Source organism: Sebastes fasciatus, chromosome 2, assembly GCF_043250625.1.
Source record: "Sebastes fasciatus isolate fSebFas1 chromosome 2, fSebFas1.pri, whole genome shotgun sequence".
Taxonomy (NCBI): domain Eukaryota; kingdom Metazoa; phylum Chordata; class Actinopteri; order Perciformes; family Sebastidae; genus Sebastes; species Sebastes fasciatus.
The window spans coordinates 13,966,130-13,984,720 of NC_133796.1; the positions used below are offsets into that span (position 1 = coordinate 13,966,130).

An 18,591-nucleotide genomic window follows, 5' to 3' on the forward strand; every position below is an offset into this window, starting at 1 on the left:
ACAAAATATGAAAATGTATTATGATTGTTTCAGTTGAGGGGAGATTGGTGAAGCATCACTTGAACTAACCAAATAGTGCTTAGTGGGGTTGGTGCTGTTCTCCACCATTATATAAATACGAGCCACTGCAGTGTGTAGGGTGAGTAAGTGCTTTTCCATTAAGTATCATTTGTTGATTTATTTTTGTGGGCACAAACTTTTCTTTCAAACGCCATACATTTACTCACGTTCATCAGTAGTCATGTAAAAGGTTGTTATACTATAAATCTGCTCTGTATTATTGTGCCATGAGTTCTCCTATACGTAAAGGTTGGACTGAAAGGGCCTCTAGGTTTTGCTAAGCAGCTGACAGAAATCTAATTCAGAGCTATTGTGGGAGAGAAATTACTGCTATCTGGTTTTATGAATTTGTAGCGCAGCAACTTGCATTGATTCTCAACGCCATCCTCAGTAGACGGGTAATTATGCACAGCTGGGTATTGATGATGTCATCAATTTGCAGTGGAGCGTCCTGCAGGTACAAATTAGATTTCAAACCCCGGAAGAAACAAAAACAATTCAGTGGAGCAGGGCAACCTGAGACAAATCTCAAGAGGCTGAGTCTGTGAAGAGGAAACTAGCGCCCTGATGCTTTCACAACTAATATGTTTAATAAAAAAAAAAAACACTTTGACCTCAAAAAATACAAATTTCACATCAGGACTCATGGGGAAAAAGTCAGTTAACGACTATAGAAATAGAATTTTAACTGTTTCCATAGTTGACTACATTTAATATTAAACTAGTTAATTCATACATTTTGCAGTTTTATTAATTTGTTGTATTGATATGTGTAAATTTCAACAAAGCGTATTTTTATGCAAATGATGTGTGATGGGGTGTCTACTGGTTGGAAGACTGGAGAGTTGTTGTAGTTGGATATAGTAGTCCACACACCACAAACAAGTTGCAAGTTATTTTTTTTAAGAAATAATAAGTGCTTTAAATTTGATTTTACGTTGTTAAGCTCTTAGTTATTAATGTTTGAACACAACTCTTTAAAGGGGGGAAAATAGAACCCAGTACCAAACTAGTATCGAAACTTCTCTAGTTACACGATACCTGCAACTGATCCTTTTTGTGCCCAGATCTAGTAAGAGAGGACTGTTTTGCTCACAGCCAATCACCGCGAGCGTTCTTCTATTTATTGTGACGTGTGATTGGCCCACTACCGCAGCAGCTGCAACACATACAGCCGAAATTGCCTGCTTGCACATGCCTCTGAACACGGAGATGTCTGAGCCAACAGCTAACGGTGCTTACAGCGCTAACAATGGCAACAAGTGCTGACAGAGCTAACACATAACATTGGGGGGAAACGGAGGGTGGCCGTTACCCTTCCATGACAACGCGTTCATGCAACCGTAGGCATTGTCAGTGGTAACCGATGTATGAGCGCCGTGCAGTGTGGTGGCGATTGGCTAGCTAGTGGGACACGCACACACAGCTTCCATTCACAAGATGGAATGAAGTACTCTATTGGTATCGGTATCACTTTAAGGGTACTGGTATTGGTGCTGGCGTTGTAATTTTTTGAACGATACCCAGCCCAAGGGAAAACATCTGACCAAAAATATTCAAAATTTTTGCATAAATTGAGATTTGAGCACTCTCAGACACTCACATCCACTGAAGCAACAAGATCTAAATTATCCCAGTGAAGTAGACAGGTTGGTTTGACAACAGGCATGGCATAGTATGGCACATTGTATTACGACATGGGTGTTAGTGTACCTGGGTATGGACAGCAGACGAGTCAGTAAGGTCGGTTGGCATCCTTTGGCCGCTTTAGCTGCACCTTCAGCCTCTTCATGCCTATCTGAAAGCCGTTCATGGCCTGGATAGCGGCTTGAGCACTGGACGGGTTATCAAAACTCACAAAGCCTGAGAAAAGAACGCAGAACGGGAGAGAGAGAGATGGGAGCAAAGAAAAATGGGAAAATGGAAAAAAAAGGAAGAACAGAAGAAGAATGGGGGAGAGATGAGAGAGAAACAGGAAGAGAAAGGGAGAAAAGACAGGCGAGATGAAAGAGAAAAAGAGGGGAGAAGAAGACCCTTTTTAGCTCTCGACAATGACACAACAATAGCTCTTTGTTTTCTCTTTTCAGCGGATTAATTGAAAATCTTTGAATTAAAAAGATTACACAAAATACCACAAAGGCTAATAACACAGATATTAAAAATCAAACGAAGAAGAGCTATTAGAAGTCGCGAGTTGGACTTGAACGGTGAACAAAAAAACACATGAAAAGGTGTTCAAAGATTAGAGAGAGAAAAAAAGGAGTCTCATGTTGTGTGTGGATTTTAAGAGCAAAGCCTGTAAATGTTACCTGAATGTTTGAGCCGTGCAAGAGTGGCAGGGCTGCGTGTGTGTGTGCGACTGAGCGTGTATCTGAGTAAAGAGTAAAGGGCACGGGGGTCGTGACGAGATGCTAGGAGCAAGGTGTGTAGGACGGAGGTGCCTGCTGCTCTGAGTTATCACCTGGGTGTCGAGGCGGAATGAGCCCACAGCTTTCCACACCGGGACTCCTTGCCTGGTCTTATCAGACACCTCCGTGATTGACGGCCCGAATTTTCCGCCTGCCAGCTGATTTGATCACACCGCTATGGGTCCAATTTAATTTGGGGGGAGAGGGCAGGCTTTTGTCAGTGCGGGTGAGATAAGGCTGCTGCTTTTACAAACCCTTTAAACAAACTGAGCAGGGAAGGGCCTGTCAGTTGGCAGAGATCCCCCTCCCAATCCCACAAATGCACACACACACACACACACACACACACACACACACACACACTATCCCTGACTTTAACGAATCTCCATTCCTCACATTTACATCCACATGCCAAAAAGGTGATGGGATGCTGGGGGTCAAAACACGAAAGGAGAGGACAAAGTCTGCACTGCAAACTTTAAGTGCTTGTACATCCCAATAATCTAAAACCAGAATGAGATATTTGAACACGTTTCCAGTTTTAGCGGTTTTCTCGAGACAAAGTAACTGGCTGGTGTTTCATATCTTTGATGCAGCACTGGTGCTGTGCAACTCAATACCCCGAACGCTACTAGTGGTTGAAGTATGGCTCTCAGAGCAGCCATCCATATAGGCACAATGTCTGTACGTGTTGTAATGTTATGCATTTTTAATAAAAACACACACAAAGTTGCAAACATTATTGGGTGACAATGGGGAAAATGTAAGTTGAGGACCAGGTTGAGAATGCTGCAGTATACTGTAAGTCTCACTTACTGTGTAGTGGTGCTGTGCACTGATGCTGTTTGGTACAATGGAAACACTTTTCTGCACTAATGCAGAAGTGGCTGTAGTCTAGAGATGAGGTCCAGATGTTGAAATACCCTCATAGGTTCTGTGCAACTACCTCTGAACTCCCTTGGAGCAAGTTAGTCAACCTCCAGGTGATCAGTTGAAGCTGCTTAGTAGCTAAAAAATTGCCTACAAACTTAACAGTTTTAATACATTTTTTATTCATTTATTTATTGTGATGATTAGCAAGTGTTGATTGGAGATTTGCTTGTTCTTTTATAGCAAATATATGGCTTTATGGTGGCTGTTAAACTACACTATGTAAAGGGAGGGTCCATTATTATTGGTCTTTTTGAGGTTTTTATATCATTCTGTAGCTTTACCAGTGGTCTTCCTTATGTATTCAAATCTGAACATTCACATTTTGGTCTAAGTACATATGTTATCGCGTCAAAATGCTATTTTTCCAAGCCCGACTAAAAAGATTTTCCCATGTGACCTGATGTATGTTTCTGCATGATGACGTTCTACATATATATATCTATCCTTATCTATACTCAGTGTGTATTACTTACAGTAACTTGGTTGGCTCCCGGTTGCTCCCAGTTTGGAGAAGCAGACAGGAGCACCGGCATGGAAGCTAAGCTGTATGTACTGCTGTGGACGCCATGTTAGTTCAGATACGAAAGTCACACAATAACACAAGCAAGCTATCTGATTGGTGCAGCGGTAGACCAACAACTCCCATGTTCTTTGAGGTAAAATTACTGTTTTTGTGAGTGAAATCTGGTGGCTTTGAATAGAGCGAAATAACGGCTTTTGTTCCGTGTCGGAAAGGGCTGTCTTGACCTACCCTTTATAAGGATGGTGAATCTGTGCACAGCAAATTTATGAATGTACAGATGAAATGAAAATGCACAGGCAACTTTCCCCGACCTAAAAGTGGGAAAGAAAAAAAGGTATATCCTGTTTTCAGAAGCCTTTTAGGTAAATTGCATCTCGGCGTGTATATTTTTTCTATCATATCTAAAAAGCAGTGGGCTTCCTATATTAGGTGTGTTTGTGTGTGTTTGTGTTATTCCATTCTCAGAAGACCTTTTGAAATTCATGTTCAAGCTAAATCCAGCTAATTCCACTTAACAAGGTAAGCTTTGAACACTTTTAAAAGTCAATATTGAGTGACTAAACGCAGAGGATTAAGACTAATGTTATATCCATAGAGTCCCAGGTTAGATTAAACACAACCATATAGCTCCTCAACAGTAGGTGTCTTTGGGGTGCACACATTTGCCTAATGGATGTTCTATACCTTTCAGTGACTCAATAATGCATCACTAACTAATAACACAGGCTGTATTAATAATACCTAAGTCACTTGTGCTTTCTCGTCATCTTAACTTTTCAAATTGCTTTGATGTGAAATGTTTTCTAAATCCCTAAGTCCTATCTTCATCTCACCCGCACAAGTGTCACATATTCATATCCGTTTTTATCGCTAAGCAAATAAAAATACTAAACTAAACAGACATCTGTCTGAATTGACAGTGATGCATCCCTTAAGAGTATACTCCAAATCCTACTCCAGAAATACATCCTTTATAAGAACATGCGTCGAGTGCTCCTCCGGTGACCTTTTCATCATATTCAAATTTCCAAGCTTCTCTGTAAACACTCCGTCTCAAAGAGTGACGTCTGGTTATCTCCTCTCCAAATCCCAAAATGTAGTTCACCTGTGCTGCTGCAGAGAAATCAGACCATGAAGCATACAGATGTTTCTGTTGAAACTCTCATGAATCATTCTGCAGCGGCAAGCGATTTTTCAGAGGTATTTTATTTAAATTTATTAATAACACTAACTAATTATTTAACATACTGTACCTACTAAGACACTGTGATATGCTGCTTTTTAAAATATTGTAGATAAGTTAACCTTTACATTAACAAACTTGACGTTTTTACAGAATGTAAGCTGTATTCGGATGATGAATTTGAGGTTATGCTTTTTAGATTTTAATTATAAAAAGAAAGAAAAAAGTGGATTATCTAAATTAGAAGATGGTGTGCTATGCAAATGAAAATGGGAAAATTAAAATCTTGGTTAACTAAATGCTGACATACTGACCGGATTGTTTGTATGTAATAGATATGAATGAATACCAAATAGATATGAATGATTACTGATAGTATTACTGATTTTTTTAATTTTGTCCTATTTGAGTACATACTATATATAGTCTTTGGCTTTCTAGTAGTTTGTATAAAATTTGTCTATTTGGCAGAGGTGTGCATTCGAGTCACATAACTTGGACTCAAGTCACAAGTACGATGACTTTAGACTTGACTCGACAAAATCAAAAAAGACTTGCAAGTCGACTTGGACTTTAATACCAATGACTCATGACTTCACTTGGACTTGAGCCTTTTGACTTAAAAATAATTTAAACCTTTCTCCAAGCCCAAAGATTAAAACGTATGTTATTTAAACAACGTGCCATAAATCAATTATTTTCCCTTCATTTCCTGAATCAATAAACGTTAACACTATTCATTCCCAGCAAGTTGACACCTAATACTCTAGATATTTTTCATTCACACTTGTCTTAACAAAATTGTGTTAATGAATGAATACAAATTTAAAAAAGCATTCATGATTGTTGTAAATGCAATATATTATTACTCTGTTGTAGGGCTCCAATTAACGATTATTTTCATTGTCGATTAATCTTTCGATTATTTTCTAGATTAATCGATTAGTATTTTGGTCTATAAAATGTCATAAAATGGTTAAAAATGTTAATCAGTGTTTCCCAAATAGGAATGCACTGATCCGACTTTTTCAGTCCCAATACCAATAGTGACACCGATCCGATATCAATGAATCAGTCCATCCATCTATCATAGTGTACTGTATATGGATATATATATACAGTCTATTATCTACACGTGTACAGTGTGTGAGTCTACAGTGCCCATTAACCACATCATCAAGGCTAAACTCACACATTTTTAAGATGAAGTGTTCCAAGTTCTTAGAGGCCTAATAACTTATCCCCCTTAATGCACAGCATCTTCTGCCTAATTTGTTCATGTCTTACAAAGGAGCCCTGGGGCTTCTGCTATAAAAAGGAGGGAGAAATCTAGTCAGAGAAAAAAAAAAAAATCCCCACAAAAGAATCACGGGTTAAATTGCTGTTTTTCAGCCAAGATCTTAATTACAAGCCGTGGAAAATAAGCCGGTGAGACTGATGAGGTCACCGCCCCTTTGTCCTTCCCCCTTGTTGACTGACGGATAGTGATAGCGAGAGGCATATGTTTAGAGGAGAGCACACAAAGGGAGAGAGAGATGGACAGAACGAGACAGACGAGGGGAAGAGAGGAAGAGGAAGCCTCATAGGCATGCCATGTTGAAGAGAAACTGAAAGAAAGCCAATGCTGGGACTCTCTCTCTCTCTCTCTCTCTCTCTCTCTCTCTCTCTCTCTCTCTCTCTCTTCTCTCTCTCTCTCTCTCTCTCTCTCTCTCTGCCTGCCTCCTGGGTGCTGCTGTCCAACTGAATCAACAGTAAGGCCCACACCAGTCTATTATTATCTCTTTAAGCCCATGGATTCCACCTGCACCGCCTCCACCCTGATGAACTGGTTTGCTGTGTGGGAGGTGAGAGAAGAGGAGGGGAGGGGGTGGCGGGATGCTGCCGGTTGCCCGGCTGGAGAACTGAGGGGGGGCGTCTGGGAAAATGCTTTTCTCTTGGGTAAAGGAGTCTGGGAACGGCAGAGAAGGGGAGATGGATCCTGATTGTATTAGGAATGCTATGATAGAGAGGGTGATGAATAGATGTGTGGGGCAAATGGCAATTGTGGGAAGATGTTTGGGTCAGTAGCTATATGATGGATTCATGGTGGGTTTGGCCTGTGTTATTGTAGGCGATTAGAGCGTCCCTCCCGTTTCAATTGCCGAGCCCCACCTTCTTACCCCACCTGTGCATTGCTCTGTTCATTTTCTTTCCCTTCCCTTCCCTTCACTGATGATTTTTGACTCACCGAAACATTTGCTCTGATTAGTCGCTCGGTCCACAAAGACTTTGGCGGAGATGACGTTGCCGAAAGGCAGGAACATTTGCATGAGCTCCGCGTCTCCGAACTCCTGGGGCAGGTGATAAATAAACAGGTTGCAACCTTCTGGCCCTGGTGATGAGAGGGAGACAACAGGAGGTTACGTGGGAGCATAAACAGCGAGAGAGAGGCTGACCATAATAATAACACGGCTGGAAAAATGACTCAATAAAGCCAATAATCCGAGGAACACAGGAGCCATGTAAACACCAAACTCTGGTTATGATACCTTTGGCACAAATATTGGTTGTATTAAATCTAGTTATTGTGGAGTACACACACACCATAATCCTATTTTTAAAGTGTTATAAGGTCACACGTGTCGTTTGGTCGTCTCTTTTTGTGGTTTCTATTTGAATCCCATTGCACATAATAACTTTAAAGATAGGTGGAACTTTAATAAAGAATATTAACACTTAAATGTGACTATTGTCTCAGAAAATGTGCCGGCAATTGCGGCACACATGTAAACAGCCGTAGCAAAACGGAGATAGAAGTAAGAGAGAGAAACAGCCAGAGATAAAAGGTAGAGACAACAGGAGGATGAAAAAACACAGAGGTTGATTGGAAAAGAAAGATAAAGACGGTTATATTGAGAGAAAGAAACACTGAGACACAGAGGAAGAGAAGAGGAGGAGGAGGAGGAGGAGGAGGAGGAGGAGGAGGAGGAGGAGGAGGAGGAGGAGGAGGAGGAGGAGGCAGAAGAGCATAAGCCAAGTTTTTGTCCCAATTACTCTGTGACAGTAGGACTGTCTTCCAATCTCTCTCCATCCCTCCACACTCATCCACCCAGCTGCCACATATTGTACAGGCCAATCTGGATAAAGGGAGGGATGAACTGGAGAGAGACAGGGAGAGAGAGAGAGAGAGAGAGAGAGAGAGAGAGAGAGAGAATCATGGAGAGAGGGAGAGAGAGACAGAGAGAGAGAGAGAGAGAGAGAGAGAGATGTGATGGACTCGGGGACAGTATGCTTGCAGCTGGCTGCCTGGCTAGCATTCTCTCCTGTCTCATTGCTCTGGGTGATAGCATGACGAGATGAGACTGGGGCTGGTGAGAAGGCTGATAAGAGGGCTGCAGTGGTGGCTGGCTGTACTGCTGCTATGCCTCGGCAAGATAGAGGACACACACACACACACACACAAACACACACACAGGTTGACAGAGTGGGGATTTTTTTTATTTATTTTTTGCAGTTAAAGGCTGAATCTCCGTTCTGTCTGTTTAGGTTTAGATGTCTTTAAAAAGAAGTGGTTTGTTTGAGGGAAAGAAATGTCCCCAACTGGTGTGTGAGGACGGTTGATGGGTTGGGTGAGCTGCACAGTTGTTTCACTACTCCTTGCAAACATAGCACCACTTTTTTTTTTGATGATTGCATGAAAACATTTCTGGCTTTTCCATGTATGCAAGTCTGTCCGTCCAGCTCTGTGGGGGGAAGGTTATTGAACTATTGCATGTCAAGTTAACTGTGACTGGATAAGCATGAGTATAAAATCATACAGTCATGCATCTTGTAGACCGCTTACACTCTCACCCAATAAAGAAGAAGAATGTTGCAAGCAGGGTTTTTTGTGACTCAAAAAACATTAATACACCAACCATGAATCTTAAATATAGATTTTTATTATATTTTTTATATATAAATTTATATATATGATATTTATTTTAATAGGAAAATACAGTTAAACATGTGCCAGGAAAGGAAATATTATAATTGATAATTTAAAAGAATATTAACATACTATTATAACATATTATGACTTATACGCACAGTTTAGGATGATAATTAGTTTGGTATGATTCACATTTGCAGAATTTATTATTATTTATCTTTGTAAGGGGAACCCCACCAATTTTACACATCAAAGTCGCTTTCTTGTGGAGTACTACTGCATGTGAAAAAAAGTTGTATAAAGCCTTTTGAGCTGCGCAAAGTCTGATAAATTGCCTCAAGTGATGTCACTTGAGTCAGGGTCAGTTAGAGCTGAAGCCTATATGTCTTAAAATGCTGTGTGGAGTTAGAAAGAAGTTAACTCACCGGACCTCTGTGGCTACATTAGCTGGTACTAGCATAACACACCTGAATCTCTGACCGAACTGTCGGCAGTTAGAGTTGGATTGTAGATAATGTAGGCACCTGGTTTTGACAAGAGAGAAGAATACGTAGAATTCACCTAAGATCACCTTGAAATTATTCTGTTCATGCAATTACAGTCGGCAGTGATGTATTCAACCGAGTGCTCTTGAAACGGGTCTTATTATTGCCGTCATGGACAGATATGATTGTAAAGTTGGCATGGACCTTGAGCAAAATTTTAAATGTTCTATGCAGGTAAAACCTTGAGAGTTTGCTGCACTTACTGAAAGCCTTTTTAAAATCCTTTTTAGTTTATCCACAACCATTTAACATTAATGCATTACTGGCATAACCATATGTTGATATTTGCTGTGTCAGTAAGTGTTGCTGTACAGTATTGACATGTAACGCATAGCTGTGCTGCCTAATGCCGCATTTCCACTGCATGGTACGGCACGGCTCTACTCAACTTGACTCGCTCTTTTTTGGTTTTCCATTAGCAAAAGTTGTGGATAGTACCTGATAGCCTGTGCTATTTTTGGTACAACGTTGGGCGCGGTTCCAAGCGAGCTGAGCCCATACTCGAAGGTGGAGTTAAAATACTGCAGACCACTGATTGGTCAGAGAGAATCATCAATTTTGCTACTGTCAATAACGAGAGCAATTTTTTTTTATTCGCTCAGCCCAGACTTTAAAAAATGTTAGCCCACTCCATTACGGCGTAAACTATACGGCTTACACTATACGGCTTACACTATACGGCGTACAACTGATAAAGTGCAGATGGTCCTCTGTTTGGTTGCAGATGAAAGGATTCATTGATTGTCACATTGAAGATGATGTCATGGCAGTTTCATGGGACGTCGCTACGGCGATCAGCTGAGAATCCTGCCTACACTGAGGGGGTACTATCCACAGCCAAAAACAAAATAGAGAAAAGGACCTGGTACCGAAAGTGACTTAAATCGAGTCGATTCGAGTAGAACCATGCAGTGGTAATGAGGCATAAGATGCTCCGCTGAAGTGAAGAGGACACATATTTTCAAAGAGTACAGTGAAGATCTGTCTGGTTAAAATAATATTTTTGGATTTGGGGGGATTTTCTTTGTTGACAGAGACACACACACACACAGACACAGACTGATGGATCGTATTGCTGCAATTGCTAGCTTTCAGAGGGAGGTTGAAGCTGAGGCTAGACTGTGCCTGTGTATTCCGGTTTAGGTGTCTCTCGTTAAATGGCAGGGCTGCAGACTGTGGCAGTGGACTGAGACAGGCTGGGAGTGTAGCCAAAACCCAGAGGAGGCCAGAACTCAGACAGGCCACTGGCTCAACCAAGAATAGCTCTATGTGTGTGTGTGTGGCTGTGTCTGAGTGTGTATGTGCAACCATGACTTCTATAATTCTTGCTAATGATGAAAATGTTCCAAGGTAGCCGTGAGAGATGAGTTGTCCTTAACGACTGTGTGTTTTTCCTATGGTGTGAAATTATGCCTGCATGTAAAGCCAATAAGCTGCTGACATGCGAGGACAAATTTGTGTCTGTCTATACTTTATTCATACACTTCTGCACTGTGACCCTGGCATGCACTCACTCTACCGAAAAATTGCAAACATACACTAACTTTTCCTCTCGGCAATGTTGGAGACACTCAATTCCAGAGTTCCTATATTGAATATTCATGCCACTCTATGCTGTCTCATACAATCATATAGATGAATAATTGAGACTGACGAATGGCGTCAGAAAGGGTGATTTACCATCACAGTATATCCTATGCTTTATTACATCTGATGCTGTGGCATAAGAACGAACACTACACTAGGAATGGTAATAAATGATTATGCATGCAGCTAATTAATCTGATGAATATTTATAACCACTTAAACACATTGTAATGGACTGATTAAGCAGTCCAACGCTGCGAGTTTGAATTAGTGCAGTTTTTGAATAATGACACTAGTAACTTTCCATCTCACTGCTAATGTTCTTCTCTTTAAATGGGGAGCCTTTTTCTCACATTTTCCCCAGCCAGCTTTCTCCCTCCCTCGCTAATTCAAAGCAGCACAGCTACATTAGAATGGAACATGGCAATTATCACCTTTTATCTTGGGTGGGCGCGCTTGCTCGCTCTTACCTTCCCTCTGTTGCTGGGGAATGATGGTTGGTTGCTGGGGGAACGCTTGGCTGATTGGCGCATAGGCGGCAGGGTAGGCTGCTGTTGCAAAGGGAGAACCAGAGTGGAATTTTTCACATCTCCATTTTCATATTTGACACAACAAAACTCAAATCATTATTCCATTGTTCATTTGCGTCCCCTAGACGTTGCATAAATAAATTGCATTACGACTGGGGAGCCCGGGCTCGTTCGGCTGGTGGATCACTACACAAAGAGTATGGCAAAAAGGGGGAGCAAAGTGCGGTTCAACTAAGCAGACGCACAAAGAAAGAGAGGGAGACGTACACCGTGTTAATGAGAGCTGATGTCAGGCAGAAAGCAGTGGTTATGAGAGGTCTGTCATCTCTCATGTAGGAGGCTGTGGCAGGTTCAGATCCTCAGCTCTCGGTGTACTTTTGGAATTAAGTTTTTTTTTTTGTGTGGGTGTATAATCAAGTCAACTGAAAATCCTTTTACAATCCTAATGTAAAGTAGCCTATAATCCGGGAGGAAATTGGCTGGTCGTCCGGCTATCTCTACCTGTCATAGTGTCTACTGATGTGGCAAACAGAAAGGGAGAGGGGAGAGGGAAAACGGACAGATGGAGGAAGTGAGAGAGCAGAGGAGGCAGGAGAGACAGATCACCTGCGTAGTGTTGGACGCCAGCATAAGCCTGTTGGAGAGGGTCGGTCACCGTTGGACTCTGTGCTGCAGAGAGACGAAAAGAGAGACAGAGAGAGGGGGGGGTGAAAGCAGGGAAAATTAAAGTAGACAGAGAATGGTCAAGACAGACACAAAGAAAGATATCGAGAGAATGTTAAAGAGCGAGACAGAAATTGGCTTAGCTGTAGAGAACCATCGGGGGGGGGTAAGATCACACAGGGAGTGGGAGAAATTTGGGTTGTCATATCTCAGTTCTTCAAAATGCCTGTTCGCCCCAGATGTTTGCATCAAATATTAACAACATGCCAAACAAACCACTTTGTAGTTCATTACAGTTGCAGCTGCCTCTGCATAATGCAGAAACGGGGGAGTGTGTGTCTGTCAATTCTTCAGGAATCATTCCCACACAACAGTGAGAAGCCGAGGACGGGCTGAGACGCATCAAATTAACCGTAATGGACTGATGGATGAACTGATGGATTCATCATGATACTAGCGCTGGCTGCTCAGAAATCTGCCAAAGACACTGTTGATTGACCCTCAAGCCTGAAACGCTTCAGTTCAAATCAGAAAAAAAGACTTAATGAGAGTGTGAAGTAATAAAAAAAAAAAAAAGGACTCGTCAACTTTTAAACAGTACCATGCGGTATAATTCAATTTGTCAACGCTGACATGTTGAACTTGCATCGTGGCAATTAGGTGATGTTCTTATTCAGATCAAGTGCAACACTAGAATAAATCACATACCAACGCCATCAGTACAAGCAAGCTAATCGTAGGTGACAGGGTCAGAGCTCTAGATACTACAAATGTAGCTCATGTTTCTTTTATGTAGACCTTGATTGGCTCACCTGGGTAAGGGTGAATACCATTGGTGTAGATGGGCTCGGAGTTGGGCTGTCCGTTGCTTTGAGGCGGGAGGGCGCTGAATCCGTTGACCCCGATAGTGGTGGCTATGCTGGGCACGGCTGTGGCAGAGATGCCAGGGGGTGTGCTGGTGCCTGCAAATAGATACAGAGTCATTACGGGAACTGCAGGGATTCACATGCTACGAGAGGAGTATATTTTTTTCACAATGTACTAGTGTATAACAGGCACATGATTGGCCCTCATGAGAACAAATTCATACCTTTTGACCCACCATGAAAGTGTAGTGTAGTTTGGTAGAAATTGGTACCAATTCAGCCTGGACTAAAGGTACAGGTACTAAAGGTAGCACACTGATTTAAGGTGCGAGTGTGACGCGTGGGAAAAGGCACTCATCCACCACTGTAATAGAACATAATGAAGGTAGCTGATTTTCTGAACATGTTCCCATTATATTAGCCTTGTTTAAAAGGTATATTTATGTCACTTGGGGTACATAACTGCACTTTTGAAGTTACAAAAAGTAGTGGTACAAACTTGACTCACAAGAAGAGATACCTAATGTACAGTATGTTGGATGTAGAGACCTTCTTCTAACTGCCTTTTCCTCCTTGTGGTGATATTCCAAGTCCATCACCTTGTCAGTGCCCTTTTGTGCTGATGGATTTTTATTATTTTTCTAATCCAGGTGAAGGGCATTTAAGTCGTGTAGGATTATGTTTGATAGGCATTACCCGGTGTATATGTAGGCCTCGTGGATTACAAATGCCAGGTACAGCGTCAAGCCACTTTATTTAATACATTTGCAATGACCCTGCCTTCAGGCGGGCCTGCCTACTTAGTGTCGAGCCATCAAAGCTCCTCGTGACAAGGGCCAAAAAGATAGTTCAGACCGGGGTCCGGGATTATCTCGCACAAATCTTTGCTCTTATATTGTATAAACCAAGGACTCTGCATCCAAAGTCATCGGATTGGCTGTGTTCCCGGAAAACACACACTGTCACAGAGGCACACTGAGGGAGAGAGCGACAGACAGACAGAGAGCGAGAGAGGGATAATGAGAGAGAGGAGGAGGAGGAGAGAGACACACTGTAATGTGGCTGCCAATGAGTGTCAAGGAATGCTGTACATCTTCTCCCATCATGCCCCATTCAATATAAGTCTCTGCCTCCTTTAATTCAACACTGGCGATGTCTGCTCCAGCCCTAGAGAATGGAGCCTACATCTTAAAAAATGTAACAAGGGCAAAAGCAGAAAGGCCTTGAATGAATACATTACTACTGCTTCTATAATTCTTACTAATGATGAAAATGTTCCAGGGCAGCAGTGAGAAATGGAGAGAGAAACCCTGCATGTGTGTGCTTCCTCTGCTCTTGCACCCGAGTCAGTTGGCGTGTGCTTATTAGTGTATACCTGAGGACGGTGTCATGGGAGTAGCCACCAGGCCGTTGACATTGAAAGCTGCCATTTGCTGCATTTGCGCGGCAGCGATGGCCGCCATGGGGTTCAGGTAGGACCCTTGTGTTGCCGCCATCAGGGCTGCTTGCTGTTGCATCATCTGCTGTAGGATTAAAGAGCAGTGGGGAGAGAGGCGAGTGGCGGGAGGGATGGAGGGAAAGGACAGAAAAAGGAAAGGAGGGTGAAATAGCCGCAGGACCAGAGCGTGTTTACTCTCACATCTCTGTTTGCTTGGCCCGTGCCTTGTTCTTGAACAGAGTGGTTCTGTGTTGCCCTGCAGCGTTGCTTCCCAGCTAGTGTAACACCGCTCTGGCCTTGTGCTCATTATACCGACACAAGATAAAGGCTATGTGGGGAGATGAGTTTAGCAAGCTGGAGACTATGTATATCTATATGTACTATATATGTAGAACTCCACCGAGTTAGAGGGGAGATTGTGCGTGAGTGGGCGATTCTCACCTGTCAGGGTGAGTTGTTAGCTACTGGGTGAGTGCAAAATCTCACAGACTCCTAACTCAGGCTGTGACTTTCATGTGTGAATATGAAATGGGGGATGGGGGTGGGTTGGCAGGGTAAGGGGTAGTGGGTGAGTGGGTTTGGGTTCTTGGTAATGAAGTGCCCCTCTGTTTGAGTGTTAAGGCGTAAAATGTGTAAGTAGATGAAACGTTAAAGCTCGGGTTGGCAGTTTAAATTCACAGGCCAAGTCCGGAAATGTAGGAAATGGAAAAGTGAATATGAAATGGACGCTCACAACTGTATGAAAGTAACACAGTGCAGTGCTGAGCATACATGATAAGCAGCTTCCCTGGACAAATGAAGGGATAAAAAAAACACAATGCAAAAAAGAAGCAGTGCATAATTTTCCGTAAAGCCTCTGTATATGTGTACTCAAACAGCCATTTAGCAGTGTGAATCACTTAAGGAGTTGTTTGCCGGGAGTGTCACATGCCTAGTGGGAGAAAGGGTGAATTCAGACCTCAAATCACAACAGTTTTCATTTTTCTTTTTCTTTTTTTTAAAGCTCACCGTCTCCTCCCCCGCCGGGCTGAGACTTACAGCATGAGAGTAGGCGCCATAGGCCCCAAACTGGATGGTCATGGGACTGAAGATGCCAAGCTGGCCCGCCATCTGGTGCATCCGGCGCAGGGTCCTCTCCTTATCGGTGTCTGCGAATTTGACCACCAGACTGGACGAGGCACCCTAGAGGGGCACGGATATTTACAAGGTTAGTGAAACTGAATTTCCTTATAAGTTTTGCAGATCATTTTTTTTTAAATTTCAATGTCTTCATAAAAATTGTTTAATGGACACTTTGCAGTATATTACCATGTTTTCCAATGGCTGCATGGAGATTAACAACACCAGATAAACAAAACAAGCAATATGGATATAGCTAAAATAAGTTGATTGTGCTGTCAAAGTTTCAACAAAGTAGGACAACTAATGATACAGACTTTTGAAACTACCATGGTTACTTTCAATCAGCAGTGTTTTGCAGATTGCACCTGCCACTTCAGCTGGCCAACCAGCTAATGAGCTTGTGTTTGTTACCCACAACTGTCTGTGAACATCCCTCGACTGCATAAATTGTTATTCACTGGGAAAAACTGAAAGAGGACAACAAGGCAGTAACATTCTGTAACTGCAGTCATTTGGAAAGCTCATATGAATTTCCTAAAGCTAAAGGCGAGCTTAAAGTGAAAATACTGATCTTATCAATACTGATGTCACTGACTGGCATTGTTACATATGCCTCACAAGTCTATTGCTCTTAATTATGTGATACTTTAACTGAACACTATCAGTCTGACCATAACCTAAATATAGGCCATTTAGAAACAAGGTTGCAGTACGTGCATTACTTTTGCATCTTTTGTTGTGTGGTTGAAAATAGCTTTCTCACAAAGTGTGTGTTTCCCTCGGGAAATTACCTACAACAAAATGCTGGCTCCATAATAAAAAAAGTTGTAGAGCTGATCTGTATCAGTGCATCAACCTTCTTTTATTAAAGGTGCACCGTGTTGGATTTGGCGGCATCTAGTGGTGTAACCCTTTGATCACTCCTCGCTTTCCAAGACTGTGGTAACCTGAGCCGCCGAGTGCAAAACCGTGGTGACACCGCCTCACTCAGAGGCCATCCTTACCATAATAACATTACTTTAGGAGCAATGGAAGTCAGACGGCGGTTGGCTGGCGGTACCAAGGTTTTGCACTCTGAGGCTCACGTTACCGCAGTTTCACAAGCGTGTCGGAGAACTACGGTGGCCTTCAGGTAACGTAAAAACGCAAAAGCCAGTGTTTGGTTTGTGTGTTTTGGGCTACTGTAGAAACATCGCAGACTCGTTGAAGAAGACCCGGCTCCCTACGTAGACACAGATTCTCACTCCCAACTCATCAAATACCGCTGCTTGGTCAGTGCTCCACAGCATCGGAGAACAGGTTGTTTGTAGATATGAAGGGCTCATTCTAACTTAACAAAAACACAGTGATTTTTAGTTTCAGGTGATTATACACTAATGAAAACATAGTTATAATATATTCAATTTCTGCTAATAGATCCCCCTAAATGTTACACACTGTTCCTTTTAAAATGTGATGTGAGCCCTCTACATCACCACGAAGGAGAAGCAGTGGTGAGCATGTCATTCTTTCTGTCATCGTGATGTCCAGTGTATGCACCATTCAAGCCTTCAAGACCTAACAACTCTACGCCAAGGCAGCTAGTGGCAGTGAATGTGCACCTCTCATGGCTGCAGTCATTTAGCTGTCAGCGTTAAATGGAAGAGAATAGTGAGTGATATTTGCTTTTGTGAACTTTCCAACTCCACTGTATACACTGGCAATGAACTGTGATCCTAACCAGATCCCACAGGAGTCCCAGTCCCCCAGTGGCGAAGCTCCACTGAATACAGTACTAGGTAATTAGGTCTGACAAAAGCCTTCGGCATGTGGAGGGCGAAGTATTGACTAATGGCTCTGCCTTATGGCAGATATAGTTCCGTATTGATGTCCGTGCTCCTGAGTTTGCATCCAATTAAATCATTTGAGAGACAGAGACCAGAGTCAGTTCCTCATGTGACATCCAGGCAAGGAGAGTGTCTCTGTGTGAGTGAAAGACAGAGAGATATATACAGAGAGAGAGAGGAGAGAGAAAAGCAGCCACAGACACTGTCAAGAGGACCAGGCTCCTATTTAATTACAGGCAATGCATGCTGGGAAAGAGCACGGAGCACCACCAGGACAGAAGGACACAGGCAGCCAGGGGGCAGTCAGGATATGATTAGTAAGATCATAAAAGCAAAGACATGGGGAGAAAAGGACTCCATAATCATAACTTGGATTCATCTTTCACAAAATGTCTCATCCTGACAGGGTCAGTACAAATGCAGGCTTTGATTTAGATTTCCATATTTTCGTTGGGTGTAGAAAGCGAAAATGCGAGTGCAGGGGACACGGTGACAGAGAAAGACGAGGCTGACCGGTGTGAGTGATGCACCTGTTTTTTTTTTTGTAGAAGTCAATGTGACTCTCAGCATAAGAAATTTAAATTGACAAAGCTCGAGTGCTTCCTACAGGAGGCACATTATTAAAGCAGAACTATCCAAACAGAAAATCATAGAAACAAACTTCAGCCCTGTGAAGCTGAATATGGCAACAGCACAGTAAGACCGTGTGTATTTGGCCGCTGAATAAACACAGTCTCAGTCTCACTGTTGTGTAGCCTAACTTCATGCTCTTTCATAGTAATTCATACTAAAAGTGTGCCCTATTTTCGTAAGCGCTTCATGAAATTTTAAACAGGAACAGCTAAGCGATATGCCATCGGGAGGGCAGTTTGACAGGGTGATCTGGTGCTCCGTGGTTTGGTTAGTCATGGCTGTTGCAACCAATCTTACATAATATCTAGTCATATATTTATCCTGCCAAAATGTATTGTTTTTTTCAGTCGTATCCTTCCCCCAG

The 18,591-nt window shown here is 42.4% G+C and overlaps 1 protein-coding gene across 19 annotated transcripts in view; it reads right to left on the reverse strand.

Moving 5' to 3' along the window:
• celf6 (CUGBP Elav-like family member 6) overlaps positions 1-18,591 on the reverse strand; it is a 162,665-nt gene that overhangs the window by 12,526 nt on the left and 131,548 nt on the right. For 4 of the 19 annotated variants that reach the window (XR_012590264.1, XM_074610512.1, XM_074610625.1 and 1 more), the window contains 8 exons: positions 15,655-15,828; positions 14,584-14,731; positions 13,155-13,304; positions 12,286-12,348; positions 11,620-11,700; positions 9,485-9,541; positions 7,335-7,478; positions 1,774-1,923 (listed from right to left, as the gene is read on the reverse strand). Coding sequence is in view for 18 of the 19 variants with exons in the window: in XM_074610512.1 (XP_074466613.1) it covers positions 1,796-1,923; positions 7,335-7,478; positions 9,485-9,541; positions 11,620-11,700; positions 12,286-12,348; positions 13,155-13,304; positions 14,584-14,731; positions 15,655-15,828 (945 nt within the window). In the remaining variant the exon portion in view is untranslated. The remainder of the gene's footprint in view (positions 1-1,773; positions 1,924-7,334; positions 7,479-9,484; positions 9,542-11,619; positions 11,701-12,285; positions 12,349-13,154; positions 13,305-14,583; positions 14,732-15,654; positions 15,829-18,591) is intronic. The other 15 variants (XM_074610610.1, XM_074610628.1, XM_074610595.1 and 12 more) reach the window with 10 other exon arrangements.